At 43.7% G+C, this 27,889-nt stretch overlaps 2 protein-coding genes across 7 annotated transcripts in view; one reads left to right on the plus strand and one right to left on the minus strand.

Moving 5' to 3' along the window:
- Positions 1–17,157, minus strand: part of tmem244 (transmembrane protein 244) — a 31,842-nt gene extending 14,685 nt beyond the window's left edge. For 2 of the 4 annotated variants that reach the window (XM_060913664.1, XM_060913666.1), the window contains exons 1-2: positions 17,071–17,128; positions 1,782–1,929 (exon numbers count right to left, since the gene is read on the minus strand). In XM_060913664.1, coding sequence (XP_060769647.1) covers positions 1,782–1,925 — 144 coding nt within the window. In that variant the 5' untranslated portion in view covers positions 1,926–1,929; positions 17,071–17,128. Of the gene's footprint in view, positions 1–1,781; positions 1,930–17,070 lie in introns of those variants that run through there. The other 2 variants (XM_060913667.1, XM_060913665.1) reach the window with 2 other exon arrangements.
- l3mbtl3 (L3MBTL histone methyl-lysine binding protein 3) overlaps positions 1–27,889 on the plus strand; it is a 60,787-nt gene that overhangs the window by 1,280 nt on the left and 31,618 nt on the right. For 2 of the 3 annotated variants that reach the window (XM_060913598.1, XM_060913599.1), the window contains exons 1-16: positions 3,502–3,759; positions 3,947–4,058; positions 4,224–4,347; positions 4,815–4,947; positions 6,932–7,016; positions 7,357–7,451; positions 7,819–7,923; positions 14,503–14,638; positions 15,670–15,761; positions 17,061–17,212; positions 17,657–17,733; positions 18,005–18,090; positions 18,161–18,271; positions 18,532–18,646; positions 18,858–18,957; positions 23,101–23,244. In XM_060913598.1, the coding sequence (XP_060769581.1) occupies positions 3,673–3,759; positions 3,947–4,058; positions 4,224–4,347; positions 4,815–4,947; positions 6,932–7,016; positions 7,357–7,451; positions 7,819–7,923; positions 14,503–14,638; positions 15,670–15,761; positions 17,061–17,212; positions 17,657–17,733; positions 18,005–18,090; positions 18,161–18,271; positions 18,532–18,646; positions 18,858–18,957; positions 23,101–23,244 (1,754 nt within the window). In that variant the 5' untranslated portion in view covers positions 3,502–3,672. Of the gene's footprint in view, positions 1–3,501; positions 3,760–3,946; positions 4,059–4,223; positions 4,348–4,814; positions 4,948–6,931; positions 7,017–7,356; positions 7,452–7,818; positions 7,924–14,502; positions 14,639–15,669; positions 15,762–17,060; positions 17,213–17,656; positions 17,734–18,004; positions 18,091–18,160; positions 18,272–18,531; positions 18,647–18,857; positions 18,958–23,100; positions 23,245–27,889 lie in introns of those variants that run through there. The other variant, XM_060913597.1, reaches the window with a different exon arrangement.

Genomic DNA, 27,889 nt, shown 5'->3' on the forward strand with positions numbered 1-27,889 from the left:
ACACAGAGTGGGAGGGAGAGTGAGTGAGTGAGTGAGTGAGTGAGAGGGAGGGAGGGAGAGACAGACAGAGTGGGAGGGAGAGTGAGTGAGTGGGAGGGGGGAGAGTGAGTGGGGGGGAGAGTGAGTGAGTGTGTGTGAGAGAGAGGGAGGGAGAGTGAGTGAGTGAGAGCGAGACAGACAGACAGAGAGTGAGTGTGTGTGTGAGAGAGAGAGAGACAGACAGACAGTGTGAGAGAGGGAGTGTGTGTGTGTGTGTGTGTGTGTGTGAGGGAGGGAGAGTGAGTGAGTGAGTGAGTGAGTGAGTGAGTGAGAGACAGAGAGAGAGAGTGGGAGAGTGTGTGTGAGAGAGAGAGTGTGTGTGAGATTCACTCTACGGAAAATGATGGAAAATCTTTTAAGGCTTTTATGACGCTGGTGTGAGACAGACGGAAATAATAATTAAAAAATAGAAAAAGGAAGGAGAAGAGTGTATTTTGTATTTGTTTGTAATGTGTCTGATGAAATGTGATTAGACTTCTAAAGAGAGAGAGAGAGAGATGTAATTCTGTAATGCTTTCACTATGAGAGTTAGAGAATTAATTCCTGTTCTGCCATTTTGAGCTTTTTTTCATATATCTCATCTCATTATCTGTAGCCGCTTTATCCTGTTCTACAGGGTCGCAGGCAAGCTGGAGCCTATCCCAGCTGACTACGGGCGAAAGGCGGGGTACACCCTGGACAAGTCGCCAGGTCATCACAGGGCTGACACATAGACACAGACAACCATTCACACTCACATTCACACCTACGCTCAATTTAGAGTCACCAGTTAATCTAACCTGCATGTCTTTGGACTGTGGGGGAAACCGGAGCACCCGGAGGAAACCCACGCGGACACGGGGAGAACATGCAAACTCCGCACAGAAAGGCCCTCGCCGGCCACGTGGCTCGAACCCAGACCTTCTTGCTGTGAGGCGACAGCGCTAACCACTACGCCACCCCATAATAATAATAATAATAATAATAATAATAACAACCACCACCTCTAAACCCACACACGCCTTTATTCCATACTTCAGCTCAGGACTTTATTTATTTACATCCGGTTTTTATTATTTTATTTTAATGTGTTTCTACAACTGACACTGTTCTCACATCATTACATCAATAACCAGAGTTATCTGTACAGCTCACACCCCTCACACCTAATGACTGATTTACACACACACTCTCTCTCTCTCTCTCTCTCTCTCTCTCTCTCTCTGATAGAGCCAGTGTTATTCTGAAACACCCTCCAGTTTCTCTCAGGAGCTTCTGCTCTTCTGCATTGTGTCTGAAATCAAACTGCAGCTCCACATTTCCCTCTGAGAGAAACCTCAGGATTTCACTTTCACTCAGAAATGAACAAATATCAGATATGGGTTTTTTTCCCCCCATCTTTTCCCATATTTTCAGGGCTTTTTGTTTTCACATTGAACCAAGGAGAAAAAGTTTCAAATTTGGAAATGTAAGAAACAGCGACCTCTACAGGAATAATAATACTTTTAAAAAGTATAATTTACACCTTTATTCATTTCCATCAATCATACTCATTCATTCATCAATATTTCTGTGCTGTAACTCAAACTGCATGGATGCCCACATGAAATGTGGGTTTTTTTTTTAGGATTTATATAAGACTTTTTTTATGTTTTAAAATGAGTTTTTGGTGTGTTTGGTGTAACGCACTAAAGTTTAGTGAAAGGTCACTTGTGATAATTCCTTCCTTTGGAATCGTTTATGGGTCTTGTGTAAAAACTCACTGTAAAGTTTGAAGATTTGGCATCCAGAGTCGCTGACTGCAGCTTTAAAGTGCATATCCTGGACCAATTTCGTGGTTTTTTTTTTAATCTGAAACGATGTCCCTTTACACACTCATCCAGAAGGGTAATTTTGCACAAGGCCATCTGTCTACAGCAGAAAAAAATAAAATAACAAAACACGTCTGGAAAAATCCCAAGGGAGTCTGGAGCCAGATTCGTGACGTCACCTGCGGAAGCGCCAGCAGGCTGTGCGAGCTTTGCACGGTTTCAGTGCACAGCCTGTGTAGACCAAGCGCTCCCATTTCTCTCTCATTGTCCGGTCTTTTGGGAAACGATGAGTACTAATCCCATCAAGATTGGTGTTGCTACACCCTCCTACGATACATCTGTTAACTATTTTAATAATTACGCGATAACGTTGAAGAAATTTGCAGAAAACCACCAGGTCGTTTTCTCATAAACAAACCAGCGCTGACGTAGGATTCAGAGGGAGGCGTCCCGCACGCGACGTCACGAAAATCAATGTTTGCCGGGAAATTCAAACGGCAAGTTTTTTCAGAGGCGGACCAATTCGCCTCAAATGGCTTGATTTCAACTGAAAATTTCTGGTATTGCGCAAGGTGAAAACATTGCACAAAATGCAAAATATGACAGATATTTGACCAAAGTTTAATATAAAATAGGAGAATTACATTGATCTTGCTCCTGAATTTACCTGTGATATCCATTTTAAGTGGGCTACAGTTTATGTTTAATGTAGTGCTGTCAAGCGATTAAAATATTTAATCGCGATTAATGTCGCGACTGTCATAGTTAACTTGCGATTAATCGCAATTTAATCGCACATTTTTGTCACATGAAAAACCATTGTAATTCTCTTATCAGCATAAGAAAGTGAATGGGCTTGCTCACCGTTCGAACTACGGGGGTACTCGGGGGATCCGAGATCCCCTGAAACAGACATGAGATCCCTTGAAAACATGATTTGGGAAATGTTGGGGGGTCTCTAAAATATTGGCAAAATGATGTTTATTAACATAGCAATCGTGTGTAACGGGAAGCATTGGCATATCCGATGTGAGCGCGCGATGGAGAGCCGCGCTCTGAGACAAGCGCAAGCACACACACCCCCCAAGGAAAAAAAAAGGGACCCCCTGAAAATATCGGCATAGTTCGAACACTGGTTGTACCAATGTTTTTTTTTTTTTATTGCAGAGCATAACACGTCTTGTCACAGCCACTGCAAAGTGGGGCTGGAGCCGCCGATGGGAAAACGAAACCTAAGCCGAGCACCGTGGCTCTTCGGCGGAGGGCAGAGGACTCTGGCTGTGCGGGGCGTGGCATCATGTCACAGAGCGTTAATCTCGCGATAAAAAAATTATCGCCGTTAAAATTGAGTCAAGTTAACGCGTTAATAACGCGACATTTTTGACAGCACTAGTTTAATGTTTATGTAGTTTGTGTTTACAGTTTACTGTTTAGTTTGTGGTTACAGTTTGTTTAGAGTTTAGTTTGTTTAAAATTGTGTTTAGTCTTTGTTTATTATAGTTTTTTTTTTAGTTTACAGTTTTACAGCTTATGTTTAATGTTTGTTTATACTTTGCAATTTATGCTTTCAGTTTGTTTACAGATTAAATTGGTGTTTAAAATTGCATTTACAGTTTTTGTTTACTGTTTGTTTACAGTTTGTTTGTTTACAGATTGTTTAGTTGATATTAATGTTTACAGTTTGTTTACAGTTTATGTTCACAGATTTTCAGTACATGTTTACTGTCTGTATTCAGTTTGTTTGGTTGATATTAATGTTTACTGTTTGTTTACAGTTGATAATGTTTTCTGTATATGTTTACTGTTTTTATGTTTGTTTCAGGTCTCAGAGTGTTTCTCCGTCATGGACAGCTCGAGCCCTGAGTTTGACGTGTACGGGGCGATGGAGTGGAAGGACGGCGTGGGGTCGCTCCCCGGCAGCCAGCTAAAGGTCTGTGCTCAGGATTCATGATGCTGTTGGTAAAAGTCAGTAAAGTGAGAGGGAGGGTCCTGGAGTTCTAGGGCAGGATTTTTGTTCCTGAGATAAAGTCTGACTCAGAAGGTAGCAGGTGGACGCATGTGTTCTGAGAATCATTATTTTGGATGAATTTCAAGGAGCAATCTTTGAATTTCCTCAGTTTCGTGTGAATGAATTTGGGGTGCTGGAGGTCATAACCGACGCAGGAGATGAGGAAGGGGTCAAGAAAGCTCATGCTACCACCACATGGAGTGTCCCTACAGCACAGGAGGGCAAGTACACACACACACACACACGTGTATATATATATATATATATATATATATATATATATATATATATATATATATATATATATATTTATTTATTTATTTATTTATTTATTTATTTATTTATTTATTTATTTTCGGACTTTCTGAATGTTTTTTTGTCCACAGCCCTGTCGGTTGAAGTGAACTGCAGCCGTGCGAACGTCTGCAGGAACAGAAAGGACTCTGCTCCCCACTTCCTGCCTGAGGGACACCACAGCACTAACGGCTGCCTCCATCTACAGCAGCAGGAGTGAGTGACCAACAGACACTTCCCCATGACATACATTACATATGATACAAACATTTCACTAAACTTCCACCAAACATTCTCAGAACCTTCCCCTAACGTTCCCTAAACCTAGCATTTGATGGACATCTCCAGCTGCTGCACGCCTCTCCTGACATCTCCATTCATATTGCTACATGTCTTTCGCTATTCACCAATCTCTAAACATTATCCAAACATCCTCCGACCAAACTAAAACCTCCACCACAAAGTATTCACAGACCTTCACCAAACTTTACCAAGTATTTCCCACAAATTCGCCACACTATAAATGAGTCTCCACCCAACCTCCAGCTCCTCCAGCCAACGTTCTCGAAGGTTCCACCAAATCTTCCCCAAACCTCCTTACACTGTTCCACATTTATTCACAAAATCTCTCGGACTAGTGGAAGCCTGTGAGGCCTCACTCCTTCCTCTCGCCCTCCTTGCAGAAAGAGTAAATCTGTCAAAGAAGATTCCAGAACAAACGGTGAGGTCACACGGGTCAGCAGGAAGAGACCACACCCAGCCAAGAGGGTGGAGGAAGAGGAGGATGAAGTTACGCAAGTGGTGGAGGAGGACAATGTTGGTTCTTCTTATTTTGCTTTCTTCTGTCTGGCTTTTTAATGACAATTAATCTTGAATGAATTAAGGCCACACCTCCTTGATTAAGACTGGCAGGTGCATAGGCCACACCCCCTTCTCTGACAGTGACAGGTATTAAGGCCATGCCTCCTTCACTGGGACTGACAAAGAGAAGCCACACACTTTATATAGAGATGATAGTAGCTCGAGTGTGTGTGTGTGGCTTTAAAGATTGTAGTTGGGATTGTGGGTGGTGCTTTAAAGTCTATATAAGGACATTTTCAAGTAGGAAGAAGGAAGTTATCAATATTCATATACAACGCCGATTCCAAAAAAGTTGGGACAAAGTACAAATTGTAAATAAAAACGGAATGCAATAATTTACAAATCTCAAAAACTGATATTGTATTCACAATAGAACATAGACAACATATCAAATGTCGAAAGTGAGACATTTTGAAATTTCATGCCAAATATTGGCTCATTTGAAATTTCATGACAGCAACACATCTCAAAAAAGTTGGGACAGGGGCAATAAGAGGCTGGAAAAGTTAAAGATACAAAAAAGGAACAGCTGGAGGACCAAACTGCAACTCCTTAGGTCAATTGGCAATAGGTCATTAACATGACTGGGTATAAAAAGAGCATCTTGGAGTGGCAGCGGCTCTCAGAAGTAAAGATGGGAAGAGGATCACCCCATCACCCCCTAATTCTGCACCGACAAATAGTGGAGCAATATCAGAAAGGAGTTCGACAGTGTAAAATTGCAAAGAGTTTGAACATATCATCATCTACAGTGCATAATATCATCAAAAGATTCAGAGAATCTGGAAGAATCTCTGTGCGTAAGGGTCAAGGCCGGAAAACCATACTGGGTGCCCGTGATCTTCAGGCCCTTAGACGGCACTGCATCACATACAGGCATGCTTCTGTATTGGAAATCACAAAATGGGCTCAGGAATATTTCCAGAGAACATTATCTGTGAACACAATTCACCGTGCCATCCGCCGTTGCCAGCTAAAACTCTATAGTTCAAAGAAGAAGCCGTATCTAAACATGATCCAGAAGCGCAGACGTCTTCTCTGGGCCAAGGCTCATTTAAAATGGACTGCGGCAAAGTGGAAAACTGTTCTGTGGTCAGACGAATCAAAATTTGAAGTTCTTTATGGAAATCAGGGACGCCGTGTCATTCGGACTAAAGAGAAGAAGGACGACCCTAGTTGTTATCAGCGCTCAGTTCAGAAGCCTGCATCTCTGATGGTATGGGGTCGCATTAGTGTGTGTGGCATGGGCAGCTTACACATCTGGAAAGACACCATCAATGCTGAAAGGTATATCCAGGTTCTAGAGCAACATATGCTCCCATCCAGACGATGTCTCTTTCAGGGAAGACCTTGCATTTTCCAACATGACAATGCCAAACCACATACTGCATCAATTACAGCATCATGGCTGCGTAGAAGAAGGGTCCGGGTACTGAACTGGCCAGCCTGCAGTCCAGATCTTTTCACCCATAGAAAACATTTGGCGTATCATAAAACGGAAGATACGACAAAAAAGACCTAAGAGAGTTGAGCAACTAGAATCCTACATTAGACAAGAATGGGTTAACATTCCTATCCCTAAACTTGAGCAACTTGTCTCCTCAGTCCCCAGACGTTTACAGACTGTTGTAAAGAGAAAAGGGGATGTCTCACAGTGGGAAACATGGCCTTGTCCCAACTTTTTTGAGATGTGTTGTTGTCATGAAATTTAAAATCACCTAATTTTTCTCTTTAAATGATACATTTTCTCAGTTTAAACATTTGATATGTCATCTATGTTCTATTCTGAATAAAATATGGAATTTTGAAACTTCCACATCATTGCATTCCGTTTTTATTTACAATTTGTACCTTGTCCCAACTTTTTTGGAATCGGGGTTGTATGTTGTTTGTTAACAAGCCAGATAGATTTATTTATAAATAGGTGTGTGTGTAACAGGAAGAGAAGGAGTGCCAGCGACTGGTTCGAGGAGGTCCACGGGGTCGCAAGAAGCGCAGGGGAGGCAGAGGTCTGCTCAGACAGCGTAAGTCGCTGTAAACGTTATAAAACATGGTTCTTGTGATTTAAATAATTGTGGGTGAACTTTGCTTTACGTCTTTAATAAAGTCTTACTGCATCATGAAATACAAGAGCCAATCAGGGTCCAATATGCAAATAACAAGAGAGTTTATTACATCGATTTACCAGAAGAAGGGGCGGGGCATATGAATTTAATGGCCCGATGAAGGCTCAGGATCTTTATCTCTAACTCCTCCTCCCACAGCAGCCTGTCTTCCAATTGGCTTTAGTGACATGATAAGCCACGCATGAATGACTAACATGGTTTCATTCAAGCATTTCTGCTGTTTCTTGGGTTTTGCTAGTGGTTTCGTACAGAGGGAGGAAGAAATCGTGGTGCTGGGCTTCGTATCTGGTGCAGGAGAAAGCCATCGCTGCTCCCAGCAAACTATTTAAAGAGGTGAGAGAGACTGAGTCGCACAGCCGCTGCCCCAGAGCTCGTACCCTGCTGAAGCGAGGGATATGGAACGGGTGGCTGTTAATTCTTTCAAAGCTCTTGCACTCTCTGTTGCACTGTGTCATAAATGTTTAGCGTTTTTGTTTTTCCTCCTCCAGGGGAAAAAATATTCCAAACCAAGCTGATGTCTTGGTGTCATTGTGATTTTGTAGGAAAGCGACAAAAAAGTCTTGCTGTTTAATCAAGGAGTACATGTAGATCTCTTTTAGACACACCCACAATCAAGAAATAGAAGCGAAAGTTTAGATTAGAGTTCCAGAACAAAGGGTGCATGGGTGCCAATAATTCTGGAGGTGTGTGTGTTTTGCAGCACCAGTCCTTCCCTCAGTGTAAGAGCGGGTTCAGAGTGGGTATGAGGCTGGAGGGCGTCGACCCCCTACACCCTTCCATGTACTGCGTCCTGTCTGTTGCCGAGGTAACGACCAGATGTCATATATCATTTTATATACCCCCCCACACGCACACTCACAGATGTGTGCTGTTAAATTATCAGTAATAGATGTCTGTCTTTCTCTACATTATATTCATTTCTTTCTCTCTCTCTCTCTCTAGTGCTACAGTACCTCTCTACAGTATGTCTCTCTCTCTCTCCCCCTCTCTCTAGTTCTACAGTATGTCTCTCCCTCTCTCTCTCTAGTTCTACAGTACGTCTCTCTCTCTCTCTCTCTCTCTCTCTCTAGTTCTACAGTACCTCTCTCTCTCTCTCTTTAGTTCTACAGGACCTCTCTCTCTCTAGTTCTACAGGACCTCTCTCTCTCTAGTTCTACAGTACGCGTCTCTCTTGTTCTACAGTATGTCCCTCTCTCCCTCTCTCTCTCGTTCTACAGTATGTCTCTCTCTCTCCCTCTCTCTCTCTAGTTCTACAGTATGTCTCTCTCTCCCTCTCTCTCTCTAGTTCTACAGTACGTCTCTCTCTCCCTCTCTCTCTCTAGTTCTACAGAATGTCTCTCTCTCCCTCTCTCTCTCGTTCTACAGTATGTCTCTCTCTCCCTCTCTCTCTCGTTCTACAGTATGTCTCTCTCTCCCTCTCTCTCTCTAGTTCTACAGAATGTCTCTCTCTCCCTCTCTCTCTCTAGTTCTACAGTACGTCTCTCTCTAGTTCTACAGTATGTCTCTCTCTCTAGTTCTACAGTACATCTCTCTCTCTCTCTCTCTAGTTCTACAGTACGTCTCTCCCTCTCTCTCTCATTCTACAGTATCTCTCTCTCTCCCTCTCTCTCTCTAGTTCTACAGTACGTCTCTCTCTCCCTCTCTCTCTCGTTCTACAGTATGTCTCTCTCTCCCTCTCTCTCTCGTTCTACAGTATGTCTCTCTCTCCCTCTCTCTCTCGTTCTACAGTATGTCTCTCTCTCTCCCTCTCTCTCTCTAGTTCTACAGTATGTCTCTCTCTCCCTCTCTCTCTCTAGTTCTACAGTACGTCTCTCTCTCCCTCTCTCTCTAGTTCTACAGTACGTCTCTCTCTCCCTCTCTCTCTCGTTCTACAGTATGTCTCTCTCTCCCTCTCTCTCTCGTTCTACAGTATGTCTCTCTCTCCCTCTCTCTCTCTAGTTCTACAGAATGTCTCTCTCTCCCTCTCTCTCTCTAGTTCTACAGTACGTCTCTCTCTAGTTCTACAGTATGTCTCTCTCTCTAGTTCTACAGTACATCTCTCTCTCTCTCTCTCTAGTTCTACAGTACGTCTCTCCCTCTCTCTCTCATTCTACAGTATCTCTCTCTCTCCCTCTCTCTCTCTAGTTCTACAGTACGTCTCTCTCTCCCTCTCTCTCTCGTTCTACAGTATGTCTCTCTCTCTCCCTCTCTCTCTCGTTCTACAGTATGTCTCTCTCTCCCTCTCTCTCTCTAGTTCTACAGAATGTCTGTCTCTCCCTCTCTCTCTCTAGTTCTACAGTACGTCTCTCTCTAGTTCTACAGTATGTCTCTCTCTCTCTAGTTCTACAGTACGTCTCTCTCTCTCTCTCTAGTTCTACAGTACGTCTCTCTCTCCCTCTCTCTCTCGTTCTACAGTATCTCTCTCTCTCCCTCTCTCTCTCTAGTTCTACAGTACGTCTCTCTCTCTCTCTCTCTCTCTCTAGTTCTACAGTACGTCTCTCTCTCCCTCTCTCTCTCGTTCTACAGTATGTCTCTCTCTCCCTCTCTCTCTCGTTCTACAGTATGTCTCTCTCTCCCTCTCTCTCTCGTTCTACAGTACGTCTCTCTCTCTCTCTAGTTCTACAGTACGTCTCTCTCTAGTTCTACAGTACGTCTCTCTCTCTCTTTAGTTCTACAGTACTTCTCTCCGTCTCTCTCTAGTTCCACAGTACCTCTCTGTGTGTCTCTTTAGTTCTACAGTACGTCTCTCTCTCTCTTTAGTTCTACAGTACCTCTCTCTTTAGTTCTACAGTACCTCTCTCTTTAGTTCTACAATACCTCTCTCTCTCTTTAGTTCTACAGTACCTCTCTCTCTTTAGTTCTACAGTATCTCTCTCTCTCTAGTTCTACAGTACGTCTCTCTCTCTCTAGTTCTACAGTACCTCTCTCTCTCTTTAGTTCTACAGTATGTCTCTCTCTCTCTCTTGTTCTACAGTATGTCTCTCTCTCCCTCTCTCTAGTTCTACAGTACGTCTCTCCCTCTCTAGTTCTACAGTACCTCTCTTTCTCTCTCTCTCTCTGTCTCTAGTTCTACAGTACCTCTCTCTCTAGTTCTGCAGTATGTCTCTCTCCCTCTCTCTCTCTCTAGTTCTACAGTACCTCTCTCTCTCTTTAGTTCTACAGTACGTCTCTCTCTATCTAGTTCTACAGTACATCTCTCCCTAGTTCTACAGTGTGTCTCTCTCTCTCTCCCTCTCTCTCTCTAGTTCTACAGTACGTCTCTCTCTAGTTCTACAGTACGTCTCTCTCTCTTTAGTTCTACAGTACTTCTCTCTGTCTCTCTCTCTCTTTAGTTCCACAGTACCTCTCTGTGTGTCTCTTTAGTTCTACAGTACCTCTCTGTGTGTCTCTTTAGTTCTACAGTACGTCTCTCTCTCTCTCTCTCTCTCTCTCTCTCTCTCTCTTTAGTTCTACAGTACCTCTCTCTTTAGTTCTACAATACCTCTCTCTCTCTTTAGTTCTACAGTACCTCTCTCTTTAGTTCTACAATACCTCTCTCTCTCTCTTTAGTTCTACAGTACCTCTCTCTCTCTTTAGTTCTACAGTATCTCTCTCTCTCTCTCTAGTTCTACAGTACGTCTCTCTCTCTAGTTCTACAGTACGCGTCTCTCTTGTTCTACAGTATGTCTCTCTCTCCCTCTCTCTAGTTCTACAGTACGTCTCTCTCTCCCTCTCTCTCTCTAGTTCTACAGTATGTCTCTCTCTCTCTCGTTCTACAGTATGTGTGTCTCTCTCTCTCTCTCTAGTTCTACAGTACGTCTCTCCCTAGTTCTACAGTATGTCTCTCTCTCTCTCTCTCTCTCTCTAGTTCTACAGTACCTCTCTCTCTCTAGTTCTACAGTACGTCTCTCTCTAGTTCTACAGTACGCGTCTCTCTTGTTCTACAGTATGTCCCTCTCTCCCTCTCTCTCTCGTTCTACAGTATGTCTCTCTCTCTCCCTCTCTCTCTCTAGTTCTACAGTATGTCTCTCTCTCTCCCTCTCTCTCTCTAGTTCTACAGTACGTCTCTCTCTCCCTCTCTCTCTCTAGTTCTACAGTACGTCTCTCCCTCTCTCTCTCTAGTTCTACAATATGTCTCTCTCTCCCTCTCTCTCTCGTTCTACAGTATGTCTCTCTCTCCCTCTCTCTCTCGTTCTACAGTATGTCTCTCTCTCCCTCTCTCTCTCGTTCTACAGTATGTCTCTCTCTCTCCCTCTCTCTCTCTAGTTCTACAGTATGTCTCTCTCTCCCTCTCTCTCTCTAGTTCTACAGTACGTCTCTCTCTCCCTCTCTCTCTAGTTCTACAGTACGTCTCTCTCTCCCTCTCTCTCTCGTTCTACAGTATGTCTCTCTCTCCCTCTCTCTCTCGTTCTACAGTATGTCTCTCTCTCCCTCTCTCTCTCTAGTTCTACAGAATGTCTCTCTCTCCCTCTCTCTCTCTAGTTCTACAGTACGTCTCTCTCTAGTTCTACAGTATGTCTCTCTCTCTAGTTCTACAGTACATCTCTCTCTCTCTCTCTCTAGTTCTACAGTACGTCTCTCCCTCTCTCTCTCATTCTACAGTATCTCTCTCTCTCCCTCTCTCTCTCTAGTTCTACAGTACGTCTCTCTCTCCCTCTCTCTCTCGTTCTACAGTATGTCTCTCTCTCTCCCTCTCTCTCTCGTTCTACAGTATGTCTCTCTCTCCCTCTCTCTCTCTAGTTCTACAGAATGTCTGTCTCTCCCTCTCTCTCTCTAGTTCTACAGTACGTCTCTCTCTAGTTCTACAGTATGTCTCTCTCTCTCTAGTTCTACAGTACGTCTCTCTCTCTCTCTCTAGTTCTACAGTACGTCTCTCTCTCCCTCTCTCTCTCGTTCTACAGTATCTCTCTCTCTCCCTCTCTCTCTCTAGTTCTACAGTACGTCTCTCTCTCTCTCTCTCTCTCTCTAGTTCTACAGTACGTCTCTCTCTCCCTCTCTCTCTCGTTCTACAGTATGTCTCTCTCTCCCTCTCTCTCTCGTTCTACAGTATGTCTCTCTCTCCCTCTCTCTCTCGTTCTACAGTACGTCTCTCTCTCTCTCTAGTTCTACAGTACGTCTCTCTCTAGTTCTACAGTACGTCTCTCTCTCTCTTTAGTTCTACAGTACTTCTCTCCGTCTCTCTCTAGTTCCACAGTACCTCTCTGTGTGTCTCTTTAGTTCTACAGTACGTCTCTCTCTCTCTTTAGTTCTACAGTACCTCTCTCTTTAGTTCTACAGTACCTCTCTCTTTAGTTCTACAATACCTCTCTCTCTCTTTAGTTCTACAGTACCTCTCTCTCTTTAGTTCTACAGTATCTCTCTCTCTCTAGTTCTACAGTACGTCTCTCTCTCTCTAGTTCTACAGTACCTCTCTCTCTCTTTAGTTCTACAGTATGTCTCTCTCTCTCTCTTGTTCTACAGTATGTCTCTCTCTCCCTCTCTCTAGTTCTACAGTACGTCTCTCCCTCTCTAGTTCTACAGTACCTCTCTTTCTCTCTCTCTCTCTGTCTCTAGTTCTACAGTACCTCTCTCTCTAGTTCTGCAGTATGTCTCTCTCCCTCTCTCTCTCTCTAGTTCTACAGTACCTCTCTCTCTCTTTAGTTCTACAGTACGTCTCTCTCTATCTAGTTCTACAGTACATCTCTCCCTAGTTCTACAGTGTGTCTCTCTCTCTCTCCCTCTCTCTCTCTAGTTCTACAGTACGTCTCTCTCTAGTTCTACAGTACGTCTCTCTCTCTTTAGTTCTACAGTACTTCTCTCTGTCTCTCTCTCTCTTTAGTTCCACAGTACCTCTCTGTGTGTCTCTTTAGTTCTACAGTACCTCTCTGTGTGTCTCTTTAGTTCTACAGTACGTCTCTCTCTCTCTCTCTCTCTCTCTCTCTCTCTCTCTCTCTTTAGTTCTACAGTACCTCTCTCTTTAGTTCTACAATACCTCTCTCTCTCTTTAGTTCTACAGTACCTCTCTCTTTAGTTCTACAATACCTCTCTCTCTCTCTTTAGTTCTACAGTACCTCTCTCTCTCTTTAGTTCTACAGTATCTCTCTCTCTCTCTCTAGTTCTACAGTACGTCTCTCTCTCTAGTTCTACAGTACGCGTCTCTCTTGTTCTACAGTATGTCTCTCTCTCCCTCTCTCTAGTTCTACAGTACGTCTCTCTCTCCCTCTCTCTCTCTAGTTCTACAGTATGTCTCTCTCTCTCTCGTTCTACAGTATGTGTCTCTCTCTCTCTCTCTCTAGTTCTACAGTACGTCTCTCCCTAGTTCTACAGTATGTCTCTCTCTCTCTCTCTCTCTCTCTAGTTCTACAGTACCTCTCTCTCTCTAGTTCTACAGTACGTCTCTCTCTAGTTCTACAGTACGCGTCTCTCTTGTTCTACAGTATGTCCCTCTCTCCCTCTCTCTCTCGTTCTACAGTATGTCTCTCTCTCTCCCTCTCTCTCTCTAGTTCTACAGTATGTCTCTCTCTCTCCCTCTCTCTCTCTAGTTCTACAGTACGTCTCTCTCTCCCTCTCTCTCTCTAGTTCTACAGTACGTCTCTCCCTCTCTCTCTCTAGTTCTACAGTATGTCTCTCTCTTCCTCTCTCTCTCGTTCTACAGTATGTCTCTCTCTCCCTCTCTCTCTCATTCTACAGTATGTCTCTCTCTCCCTCTCTCTCTCTAGTTCTACAGAATGTCTCTCTCTCCCTCTCTCTCTCTAGTTCTACAGTACGTCCCTCTCTAGTTCTACAGTACGTCTCTCTCTCTCTAGTTCTACAGTACGTCTCTCTCTCCCTCTCTCTCTCTCATTCTACAGTATGTCTTTCTCTCCCTCTCTCTCTCTAGTTCTACAGTACGTCTCTCTCTCCCTCTCTAGTTCTACATTACGTCTCTCCCTCTCTCTCTCTAGTTCTACAGTACGTCTCTCTCTCTCTCTAGTTCTACAGTACCTCTCTCTCATCCTACAGTATGTCTCTCTCCCTCTCTCTCTCTAGTTCTACAGTACGTTTCTCTTTAGTTCCACAGTGCCTCTCTCTATGTCTCTCTTTAGTTCTACAGTACGTCTCTCTCTCTCTTTAGTTGTACAGTACCTCTCTCTTTAGTTCTACAGTACGCCTCTCTCTGTCTTTCGTTCTACAGTACGCCTCTCTCTCTCTTTTCTGGTATCCATATAATTATCATCTACTCTGTGTGTTTTGTATTGTTCATGGAAGGAGTTTCCAGTGTCAGCGCTGTGTAACAGTCAGAGCTGAAGGTGGAACTGTAAGTTTTCTGAATTTACGCTGTACGGTTTTTCGCTAAGAGAGAGGAGAATAAACGAGAGGCTGTTGAGGGGTACACCTCGTACTCCGGTGTATCACTTTCATAGTGTTAACCATGTGACCTCCAAACATCACAGTGTGTTTTCTGCAGGTATCCGGATACAGAATGCGACTGCACTTTGATCTTTACTCAGACTGCTATGATTTCTGGGTAAACGGCAACTCTCCTGAGATTCACCCCGTGGGCTGGTGTGAGAAAACGGGACACAAACTGCAGCCACCTAAAGGTACAATACAGTACGTCAAGTTCCATCAGTAAACACAGAGTACTCAGTAAGTCTGTCAAAATCACACTGTAATAAACCCCGGGATCGTTCTGAAGCCTCGCATGAAGCTTAATCAGGAGCCAGAAGGCGCACCTGAAAATGACCTCAAGACCATGAGGATACTAAGCATAGCGAAAGAAAAAAATCAGGGGAAAATCCTTTCTTCTGAAAAGACCTATATGCAATTCACGTTTTGAACAAGTGACCGGTGTTTATCTTTAAAATCAACAGGCTGCTGTTGTCATAGTGAGTACTAACAAGCTAGCAACTTAACGCCTAACAGCTCCTCCTCTGGGTGCTCGCTAGCTTCTACGTTTTTTCAGTTCAGTTACATCACATTACAAGCAGAAGGAAGATCCACCAATTAATCAGCATTGATTTCTTCACAGTGTCTTTCCATTTCTCCTCTTCTGCTTTTTTTCCAACACGGATCGACACAAACGCTTCACTGATCGCTGCTTGTTTGCGATTTTCTAGTGCTAGTTACGTAATTTAGTACCTTTTGCAGTTTCAATTTCTTTCGCACCACAAAAATTTCTCCTGTGACGTACTGATTGAAAAACATCACATCAGTGTGCTGTTTTGCACATCCGTGTTAAAGCTCATGGCGCCCCCTGGTGGTCCGGAGCCCTAAGTGACCGCTTATAACAAGAACCCTTCATGACGGTAAACTACTACAAACACTAACCACACAGAACAACACAATGCATGACAAGTACACACTAAATACACTGCAGTGTGAATAGACACTGATTAATGTGTCTTTGTTAATAATGTTTACTAAACACGTCAATTAATTAATTAGAAGTTATTCATTTTCATTTAGCACACAAATCTGCTCGATCATGTGTTCCACTTGTATCAAGTAAAAATGATGGGATTTTTTTTTTAGGAAATGTGATGTTTTAAGAAGAGCAGAGGAGCTCCCCCTGCAGGATGGGAGGGTAATTACAGCTCTGATCCCTGATAAATTTCCTTCGCTCTGTTTGCAGGGATGAAGAGTGAGGCGTTCAGCTGGTGTTCGTACCTCAAGACGAATAAACTGCAGGCCGCGCCCAGATCTCTGTTCCACAACCACAACACTGTGAGTGGACTCAGCTTCTCAAACTGACACCACTCTGGGTGGGTTTTTCGATATCTCAAGAGCGACCGGTTGAATGTTTGTAGGAGTTATATGGAGCTATGGGGATAAATATTTTTGATTTAAAAAAAAATAATCGACCCACAATTATTTATAAATAAATAAATTAATGAAAGTTGAAATTTCCAGCTACGCACCAAAGTCACGTTTCCAGGTATTTACGACTCGCATGTCCTGGTATAAATAGAAGAGCTCTGGGATTTTCATCACTGTATTTCAGTTCAGGAAAAGAGACAGGCTGGTGAGGAACAGACTGTTTATAGCTGCTATGATGTAACTTATCCACGGATATTCCATGTCAAATGTTTTTACAACAAATTTTGGTACTCTGGCCCCTTTTTTTAAACCATTTGTACAAAATCTTGGGGTAACGTTTGACAGTGGGCTTAAATTTGATAAACAGATTAGATCTGTTGTTAGAACGAGCTTTTTTCAACTTCGTCTCTTGGCCAAAGCGAAGCCGTTTCTCAGTCGACAGGATCTCGAGAAGGCAATTCATGTATTTATCAGTTCGAGACTGAACTATTGTAATGCCCTGTATGTTGGCCTCAGCCAGTCTTCAATTTTACGTCTTCAACTTGTACAGAACGCTGCGGCCCGATTTTTAACAAGCACGTCTAGACTTGAGCACATTACTCCTGTGTTGTCGTCACTCCATTGGCTTCCAGTCCGTTTGAGAATTGATTTTAAACTTCTGTTGTTTGTTTTTTAATGCCATCGATGGCCTGGCTCCCTCTTACCTGTCTGAGATTTTAACTATTCGTGATCATGGTAGGGCCCTGCGTTCTTCGAGTCAGCTTCTGTTAGAAGTTCCAAGGTCGAGATATAAACAGTGGGGTGATCGTTCTTTTGCTGTCGCTGCTCCCAGACTGTGGAACAATCTGCCCCCCGACATTCGCACCACTATTGATCCCGGCCTTTTTAATTCAAAGTTGAAGACCTACTTTTTTAGATTGGCATACAATCCTGACTAGGGGAGTCTTGTTTTTGAGGGGTGCTTCGTTTCGTCTGTTTTATTTCATGTACTTCTGAAAGACTTTTGGTAATCTGCAGCATGGTGGCACCTTCCGCAGTCAAAACCTGTGTTTTTATGTGTTTTGGTGTTCTGTTTTATGGCTTTGATGTAAAGCACTTTGGGTACCTTTTGGTTATTGTAAAGGGCTATATAAATAAAATTTGATTGATTGATATTACACAGTAGTTTTATTTCTGCCTTATTAATGCTACGTGTGTGTGTTTCAGACAGTCACACCTTTAGGCTTCAGGGTGGGGATGAAGCTAGAGGCGGTGGATAAGAAGAACCCGTCGCTCGTCTGCGTCTCCACCATTAGGGACCTGGTGGACAGCCGTCTGCTCGTGCACTTGGACAGCTGGGACGAGAGCCACGACTACTGGTAATAAGAAACACGTGTTACACTCAGATATTTTTTAATTTTTGAATTTGTGGTGGTGAGCGGGCAGGAGTAATGAACAGTGTAGTTCTGACAGTGTAGCAGTGCAGTAGAAAGGAAATGTAATTTAATGTACTGCCACTAGAGGGCAGTGTTTCACTGACGTTTCAGGTGTGTGTGTGTGTGTGTGGTGGCTTTATTTGGCCCGAGATGGTGCTAGAGGATCCCCCACACACACACTCACTCATCACCACAGATATTTGCTGTTAAATTATCAGTAATAGATGTCTGTCTGTCTCTCTATATTATATTCAGTTTTCTCTCTCTCTGTGTGTCCTTAGTTCTACAGTACATTTCTCTCTCTCTCTCAGTCGTTCCCCCCATGTGTGTGTGTTTAGCTTTACACTGTAACGTAAACTTTTCTCTCTGTGATGCTTTTCTGTGTAGGTGTGATGTGACAAGTCCGTATATCCATCCAGTTGGCTGGGGTCAGGAGAACGGCAGAACCCTAACCACGCCTCCAGGTAAAAGAAAGAACATGGGGATGGATTAAGAAATGAAAACTAAGAAGGAAGAAAGGCAGAACGGGCATGATACAGTAAATAGTTCCTGATCTTCTATTACTGATGATGTTCTGATGTTCGGCAGCGATCTGGAGGAGGCTCAGCATTCCCGGCATGTTTAATGAATCTGTAAACAAGTTCTCCATCGTGACACATTCCGCTGAATCCTGAGAGAGAGAGAGAGATTGTTTGTTTGCTCCACTTCTGACTCAATCATGTGGTTCCTCCACAGGTTACGCCGATGCTGAGAACTTCTCCTGGGAGAGGTATCTAGAGGAGACAAGCTCATTACCCGCACCTGCCAGGTCCTTCAAAGCGGTGAGGGAACATACACACACATGTCTCTGTGCCTCTGTACACAGTGTTTTATCTCCGTGTCTCTCTGCAGAAGCCTCACCACAGTTTCCAGGTGAACATGAAGCTGGAGGCGGTGGACGTCAGGAACCCTGTGATGGTGCGAGTGGCTACGGTGGTGGACCGTGACGAGCACAGAGTGAAGGTACACAGTAATACTATAACTCCACCCACTTCTGATCCAGGCTCCACCCATAAGTTATTTGAACGAGGAATTCAGTTGAAGCAGAAGTCCGTCACCGTAATAAACCCTACTACGAAAATTATCACTGTTTGCCCTGCCCACATCAGTGCAGAAGCTTTAACAAGGTTTTACAGGACAGTAACTCAAAGCTGGGAAATAATACGCAATAACAGTCTGACCTTTAACCTCTGAATGACCTCTTATGGGTCTGTTTCCCTCAGCTCCATTTCGATGGCTGGACAGATGAGTACGATTACTGGCTGGACGCAGACAGCCCAGACATCCATCCTGCAGGGTGGTGCGCCAAAACTGGACACGCCCTACAGCCGCCAATCAGTGAGTGGGACGGATTTTTGGAGGTGGGAATGAAACTGGAGACCCCGGAGGAAACTCACTCAGACACAGGGAGAGCATACGCTCTCATTTCCTATTACTGCAGTCTCCATAGTAACGCAAAAACAAGGGAAGATGCACTGGTCAGAGAAAGGGAGAAGGGAATGAAGCTGTGTGTTTGGGGGTCATGTGTGCTCTCTGTCACCCCCTGTAGGTTTGGATGATATGAGTGAATCAGAGCAAGGCGGCTGTCCTACACCTGGCTGCAGAGGAGTCGGACACATCAAAGGGGCTCGCTACTCTGGACACCACAGGTGTGTGTGTATCAGTATATCTCTCCTTCACAAAACCTCATTTAACTCACTGGTTCAGGATCAGATCCATCCCCATCCATCTGTCCATCCATTTAACTGTCCATCCATTTAACTATCCATCTATCCACCCACCCATCCATCCAATTATCCATTTATTAACTCCTCCATCCAACTGTCCATCTAGCCACCCAGTCATCCATCCATCCACCTATCCATCTATCCACTCCTCTATCCATTCATCCAACTGTCCATCTAGCCACCCATTCATCCATCTAGCTATCCATCCAACTATCCATCTAACCACCCACTTATCCATCCATCTATTCCCCTCTTTTACCCCTTTTCCACCAAATCAGTTCCAGGGCTGGTTCGGGGCCAGTGCTGGTTCACAACTCAGCCAGCTGAGAACCAGCCAGCTGAGAACCAGTTTGTTTTTCCATAGCTCGCGGTGCTAAGGGAAGCCACGTCATTACGTCGCTGTATACGTCAGTTACGTCGCTGTATACATCAGTTACGTCGCTAAGTTTGCATAAACCTTGGCGCGAATATCGAAGCAAAAACGACGCGGAAGAAGCAGCAGCAGCAACAACACCAATAATAATAATGGATGACTTCGCGTTTGTACAGCTGCTGCTTCTCGTCGCTTAAAAATGGCGATCTTTCGCGGTCTTGTTATTGTTGTTGGTCTTAACAACTCCGCCCCCTCCGCTGACGTAAGCGGTTCTTTCCTCTGGCCCAGCAGAGAGTTGGTGCTAGCCTGGAACCGGTTTTTCTGGCCCCAGAGTCAGTTCTTTGTCAATGGAAACAGAAAACCCAGTTCCAAACTAAGCACTGGCCCCGAACCAGCCCTGGAACTGCTTTGGTGGAAAAGGGGCAAGAGTCAACCCATACTTTCTTTGTTCATTCATTCCTCCATACAGCCATTTGTTCACCTACCCTTTTTTCCCCTCCAATTTCTCTATCCATTCAATTGTCCTTCCTTCCATTTCTCCATCCAGTCACCAATCCATTTGTCTGTCTGTTCATCCATCCATCCATCCATCCATCCATCCATCCATCCATCCATCCAAGAGGAAATCTGCAAAAATACACCAATCTATCCCAGTCCATCAGTTTACTGTTCAATTATTTATCTTTCCTTCCATACTCCCATCCTTTTCTCTATCCATCCATCAATTTGTCTATCCAACTATTCCTCCCTTTGTCCTCCAATCCAAACATACATAAATCTATCTGTCCATCTGTCTCTAAATCTGCTATTATAATTTATCTCCACATATTCATCCACTTCTCTGAGAGGCAATCTGCAGAAAGGTATTTGTAGTGAACTGTGGAGAGAGAGAGAGAGAGAGAGAGAGAGAAAGAAAATGAGGCTGGCAGACACATACTTAAACAAGAAGCCAAACCAGAGAGATAGATAAAAGGATAGAACTCGTAAACATGTCCCTCACTCTCTCTTCATCTGTGTTTTGTCTGGCATTGTGTTCTCAGACACGCTTTATCAGAGATCGGCTCTGTGTGGATGGAAACATGAGAAGCACCGTGGCAACCAGAGGAGATTATTTATTAGGAGATAAGAAGTAGTGTGTGTGTTCTGGTGTCTGTTCCCCAATCCCTCCTCCTTCTTGAGTGACTGTACTTGATCCCCACTGGATCCTATTTGTATGCTAATACACGTGCTTGGGAGATAAGTCCCTTCCTTTTTGTAAATACTAAGTAAATAAAAATAGGCCTGTCTTTCATTTCAGCCACACGGTGATCCTCAAACACAATCCTCCTCTGTGCTGCTCATCCAATGCCAGCTCCTCATAATTCAAACTCGAGTTCTCATCACAGTGGGAGGATGAGGGCCTGAAATGAGCAAGATATCAGGAAGAGTTTAATATCAGATTGTCTGTGGGATTGACATGAAGACAAACGCAATTTACTGTTGTTGGCTTTTCACTTCTGGGAAGAACAAGAGTGATGCCGTAGCATTTGTCAAGTCAAGTTTAGTTGTATAGCGCTTTTAACAATAAACGTTGTCGCAAAGCAGCTTTACAGAATTTGAACGACTTAAAGCATGAGCTAATTTTATCCCTAATCTATCCCCAATGAGCAAGTCTGCGGCGACGGTGGCAAGGAAAAACTCCCTCAGACGACATGAGGAAGAAATCTCGAGAGGAACCAGACTCAAAAGGGAACCCATCCCCATCCGGGCAACAACAGACAACATGACTATAACAGTCCTAACATAAAATGATGACGACGTATTTCTCATTCCGTTCACTGGCTCACCGTTCAAGTTCAGTAAGTGTTTTATCCTGGTCAGGGATGGGATGGATCCGAGTGGATCCTGGGTACGATGTAGGAATACACACTGAATGAAATGCCAGCCCATTCACACCTCGGGCCAGACTAGAGTCACCAGTCTACCTGCCAGTGTGTTTTCTGGATGTGGGAAGAAACCAGAGAACCCAGAGGGAAACCCACATGGATACAGGAAGAAGATCTGAACAGAAGATAGATCGTTAGATACATTATTGATCCTGAGGAAAACTGCAGAAGAACAAAAACAAAGAACCAGGGACCCTGGAGCTGTGAGACAACGATGCTACATGATTTGCCCCGTGGTGCAGATGAAATAAAGTTGATACTGGTGAAGCCATGGCCTAATGGTTAGAGAAGCTGCATTAGGACCAAAAGGTCGCTGGTTTGATTCTCTGGACCAGCAGGAGTGGCTGAAGTGCACTTGAGCAAGGCACCTAACCTCCAACTGCTCCCCAAGCTGCTCTGGGTACGTTGTATATCCCATCTGCTAAATGCCTGCAATGTAATGTAATGATACAATAGTAGGTATGCGTTAGTAACATTTTATAGTAAAGACATTCAATAAAATATCCAAATAAGTAACATGACTGGAAGGGCAAGAACGTTTTGTTGCTTAACCACGAACAGTTAATTCATAACTACAATGCATGAATTTGAAGTGGTTATGGTTTGTAACAAACATAAATACTGAATAAACACACATTTCTTATTCTTTTCACAACCAGGAAGGGTAAATTAAAATAAAACAATAATTTACACTGGATAAACCACGACTGAGGATTTGCTCCAGAAGCCACAATGGCTCATGTTCAGAAAAGTAGAGATGCTGAAATGTATCCTCCTTTTTTCCAAGCACTTGGTTCTTGGCCAGATGTGCATCCAGGTCCACCATTGATGACCCTCCGATTATCCCTGGAGTAATAACTGTTATGGATCAAGGTGTACCTCAAGGGTGGATTCTCAGCCCTCTGAAAAAACATTCAAACTGCGCTACTTTAACAGTCACAGTCTTGAATTCTGGAACTGTTGTCCAGTTCTGGAATCACTCAAGGTTTTCCTCAGCTTATGGCCCCCCTGAGTCACCTGTGTAGCAAAAGAGAACATGCTGAGACAGATATATAGATGCATTAGAGCTCAGAGCAAGAGTGCTGAGGCTTTTCTGTATTCTGTCCATCTGCTCCAGTTCTTGGAGGTTTTAAAGGAATTTGCAGAACAAACATTTTTTTTTTTTCCATCAGAAACCACCAGTGAAAAGACTGTTGTTTAGACTTGGACGTTAAAACGATTCCCTGGAGCTTGGTGACAGTGTTATTTACTCTATAGGCTAACATGATTTGGCCTGATTTGAGGAGATGAAATGAGATGATGAAGGGCTCAGTTCATTAAAAGCCAGACACAGTGGAACATTTTGGATCATCTGGAGTGGATTAGCAATCTCAGAAGTTCATCCAGCAATGAGGTGACAAACGTCCCTGGTTCCTGGTGTACCTTAAAGGGTTTGTTCTGCAAAAAAGAAAAGGAAATGTAAACTCTTCATTTCATCCTCTCACTGTAAATATACTCGTTCGCCCAGGAATTGCTAGGCGAACGATGCTTACTTATTTCAATTATCCGCTGAAGTGACAAGGCTAATGTAGATAACAAGTAACAGCAATCTGATGCAATCTGTGGAAACTGATGTGTTTAAAATGTCTTCTAGATCTTTCTTGGTTCTGAACAGAAAACTCACAATTGCAGTGACTATTATTACTGAAAGGACCCACAATTTTAGCTTTGCAGAAATAACTACATGACCACGGTGGCTGGTTAAAACACTGTGTGTGTTTTTTCCAGTGCTATGGGCTGTCCCTACTCCGAGATCAATATGAAGAAGGACTCGGTTTTGCCGGACCGACTGAGTGGGGAGATGCCAGGTTCTGGAGTGGGCCGACTGCAGCGGGCAGAACTGAACCCTCATACACCTGCACGCAGTCCTGAGTGAGTGTTTCACCTTCTCTAGGCTTAAACGAGTTGCTAATTACATCAGGAAATTTGTAGAAAGTTCCAATTCTTTAGTAATGGTCAAAGTGCTTCTTGTTGCAGTACGTAGCTTTATGGCTGGCGATGCCAAACATTAATACATATTCATCGCGTTCACCTTTCTTTATTTTGCATTACCGTATTGCTTGTTTCGCTTATACTACAGGGTTCTGTAAATAACGTTTTAAATGCTTCCTGGAACCAAAATAAAACTGCATCTGGGTGCTAGGTTATTAGAAAAAGAGTTATTTGGAACTGTAAAACACTCTTTAATTTGTCTCTTGTACATAAAATCCTACAACAGTTTCATAAAGATTTCCAAGTAGAACCACTTTGGAATTTTACAAACCCCTAACAGTCCAAAGAACCACCAAGGAACCTTTTATAAGAGTGGAGAAGAAAACCATATGTTTCCATCACCCTTTATTACTTGTCATGGTAATGCGCAGTCGCAGTCTTTAAATACTAAGTGGAGTACGAAAACCACACCAGGACTAAAATCTCAAATCAGCCTATACAAGGAAAAAAGATATTCGGTTCATCCACTGCAGCTGAGTGCAGAAGGTTGTGATGAAATCTTGACCCATGAAACCAGTGAGTTATTGGAACATGTTGATTCATTCCTGGACCCCAGCCAAAGACATTTTTCTGTCAGCGTTGTGTGGAGTAAACAACTGCAAGCGTCGAAGAAACAAGTCCAAGATGTCCTTTTTTTTAGAAAATTGGCACCACATTACAAAACTGTGTCATTCTCATATTTCCAGTTCACAGTCTGTGAGAGAAGCCAACATGCTGTTTGTCTGGCAGGCCGACTCGTCAGCTTCCAACCTCCACAGGATTATTTTATTCTCTAATGTATGAGCAGTTACACCTCAAGTGCAGGTACAAATCATAACATCCAGTGAGACATGTTCTCTCAATATCTCATCTTCCTTCACTGGGAATGAGACGCCCCATAACGAAGACTGGCAGGTCCGGAGGCCACCCGAGGATGACTCGGTCAGTAGGTCTGACAGTAATATAGCTCACGCATCACCCTTTAATAACCTTGACACACAAGCCATGCCTCCTTTAATCATCTTGATTGGTACAAGGGCCACACCTCCTTTAATAGCCTTGACACATACACAGGCCACACCTCCTTTAATAGTATTGATAGGTACAAGGGCCATGCCTCCTTTTAATAGTCTTGACACATACACAGGCCACGCCTCCTTTAATATTCTGGATGTGTACAGTAGCCACACCTCCTTTAATAGCCTTGATGGGTACAAGGGTCACACCACCTTTTAATAGTCTTGACACATACATGGGCCACACCTCCTTTAATATTCTGGATGTGTACAGTGGCCACACCTCCTTTAATATTCTGGATGTGTACAGTGGCCACACCTCCTTTAATATGCTGGATGTGTACAGTGGCCACACCTCATTTAGTAGTCTTGATGGATACAAGGGTCACACCTCCTTTAATAGTCTTGACATATACACGGGCTACACCTCCTTTAATAGTCTTGACACATGCACATGCCACACCTTCTCCTTTAATATTCAGGATGTGTATAATGGCCACATCTCCTTTAATAGTCTTGATGGGTACAAGGGCCACAGCTCCTTTAATAGTCTTGACACAGAGGCCACTCCTCCTTTAACATTTTTGATGCGTACAATGACCACACCTCCTTTAATATTCTTGGCACATACACAGGCCACACCTCCTTTAATAGTCTTGACACATACGCAGGCCATGCCTCCTTTAATAGACTGAGTACAAGGGCCACACCTCCTTTAATAGTCTTGACACATACACAGGCCACAGCTCCTTTAATATTCTTGATGGGTACAATGGCCACGCCTCCTTTAATAGTCTTCACACATACACAGGCAACGTCTCCTTTAATATTCTGGATGAGTACAATGGCGGGCGGCACGGTGGTGTAGTGGTTAGCGCTGTCGCCTCATAGCAAGAAGGTCCTGGGTTCGAGCCCCGGGGCTGGCGAGGGCCTTTCTGTGTGGAGTTTGCATGTTCTCCCCGTGTCCGCGTGGGTTTCCTCCGGGTGCTCCGGTTTCCCCCACAGTCCAAAGACATGCAGGTTAGGTTAACTGGTGACTCTAAATTGACCGTAGGTGTGAATGTGAGTGTGAATGGTTGTCTGTGTCTATGTGTCAGCCCTGTGATGACCTGGCGACTTGTCCAGGGTGTACCCCGCCTTTCACCCGTAGTCAGCTGGGATAGGCTCCAGCTTGCCTGCGACCCTGTAGAAGGATAAAGCGGCTAGAGATAATGAGATGAGATGAGATGAGTACAATGGCCACGCCTCCTTTAATATTCTGGATGTGTACAGTGGCCACACCTCCTTTAGTAGTCTTGATGGATACAAGGGTCACACCTCCTTTAATATTCTGTATGTGTACAGTGGCCACACCTCCTTTAATATTCTGGATGTGTACAGTGGCCACACCTCCTTTAATATTCTGGATGTGTACAGTGGCCACACCTTTAATATTCTGGATGTGTACAGTGGCCACACCTCCTTTAGTAGTCTTGATGGATACAAGGGTCACACCTCCTTTAATATTCTGGATGTGTACAGTGGCCACACCTCCTTTAATATTCTGGATGTGTACAGTGGCCACACCTCCTTTAATATTCTGGATGTGTACAGTGGCCACACCTCCTTTAATATTCTGGATGTGTACAGTGGCCACACCTCCTTTAATATTCTGGATGTGTACAGTGGCCACACCTCCTTTAGTAGTCTTGATGGATACAATGACCACACCTCCTTTAATATTCTTGGCACATACACAGGCCACACCTCCTTTAATAGTCTTGACACATACACAGGCCATGCCTCCTTTAATAGTCTGAGTACAAGGGCCACACCTCCTTTAATAGTCTTGACACATACACAGGCCACAGCTCCTTTAATATGCTGGATGTGTACAGTGGCCACACCTCATTTAGTAGTCTTGATGGATACAAGGGCCACACCTCCTTTAATAGTCTTGACACATACACAGGCCACAGCTCCTTTAATATTCTTGATGGGTACAATGGCCACGCCTCCTTTAATAGTCTTCACACATACACAGGCAATGTCTCCTTTAATATTCTGGATGAGTACAATGGCCACGCCTCCTTTAATATTCTGGATGTGTACAGTGGCCACACCTCCTTTAATATTCTGGATGTGTACAGTGGCCACACCTCCTTTAGTAGTCTTGATGGATACAAGGGTCACACCTCCTTTAATAGTCTTGACATATACACGGGCCACACCTCCTTTAATAGTCTTGACACATGCACATGCCACACCTCCTTTAATATTCAGGATGTGTATAATGGCCACATCTCCTTTAATATTCTGGATGTGTACAGTGGCCACACCTCCTTTAATATGCTGGATGTGTACAGTGGCCACACCTCATTTAGTAGTCTTGATGGATACAAGGGTCACACCTCCTTTAATAGTCTTGACATATACATGGGCCACACCTCCTTTAATAGTCTTGACACATGCACATGCCACACCTCCTCCTTTAATATTCAGGATGTGTATAATAGCCACATCTCCTTTAATAGTCTTGATGGGTACAAGGGCCACAGCTCCTTTAATATGCTGGATGTGTACAGTGGCCACACCTCATTTAGTAGTCTTGATGGATACACGGGCCACACCTCCTTTAATAGTCTTAATGGGTACAAGGGCCACAGCTCCTTTAATATGCTGGATGTGTACAGTGGCCACACCTCATTTAGTAGTCTTGATGGATACAAGGGCCACACCTCCTTTAATAGTCTTGACACATACACAGGCCACAGCTCCTTTAATATTCTTGATGGGTACAATGGCCACGCCTCCTTTAATAGTCTTCACACATACACAGGCAACGTCTCCTTTAATATTCTGGATGAGTACAATGGCCACGCCTCCTTTAATATTCTGGATGTGTACAGTGGCCACACCTCCTTTAGTAGTCTTGATGGATACAAGGGTCACACCTCCTTTAATAGTCTTGACATATACACGGGCCACACCTCCTTTAATAGTCTTCACATATACACGGGCCACACCTCCTTTAATAGTCTTGACATATGCACATGCCACACCTCCTTTAATATTCAGGATGTGTATAATGGCCACATCTCCTTTAATATTCTGGATGTGTACAGTGGCCACACCTCCTTTAATATGCTGGATGTGTACAGTGGCCACACCTCATTTAGTAGTCTTGATGGATACAAGGGTCACACCTCCTTTAATAGTCTTAACATATACACGGGCCACACCTCCTTTAATAGTCTTGACACATGCACATGCCACACCTCCTCCTTTAATATTCAGGATGTGTATAATTGTCATATCTCCCTTTAATAGTCTTGATGGGTACAAGGGCCACAGCTCCTTTAATAGTCTTGACACATACAGAAGCCACTCCTCCTTTAACATTTTTGATGCATACAATGACCACACCTCCTTTAATATTCTTGGCACATACAGAGGCCACACCTCCTTTAATAGTCTTGACACATACGCAGGCCATGCCTCCTTTAATAGTCTGAGTACAAGGGCCACACCTCCTTTAATAGTCTTGACAC

The sequence above is a fragment of the Neoarius graeffei genome, chromosome 2, assembly GCF_027579695.1.
Source record: "Neoarius graeffei isolate fNeoGra1 chromosome 2, fNeoGra1.pri, whole genome shotgun sequence".
Classification (NCBI taxonomy): Eukaryota; Metazoa; Chordata; class Actinopteri; order Siluriformes; family Ariidae; genus Neoarius; species Neoarius graeffei.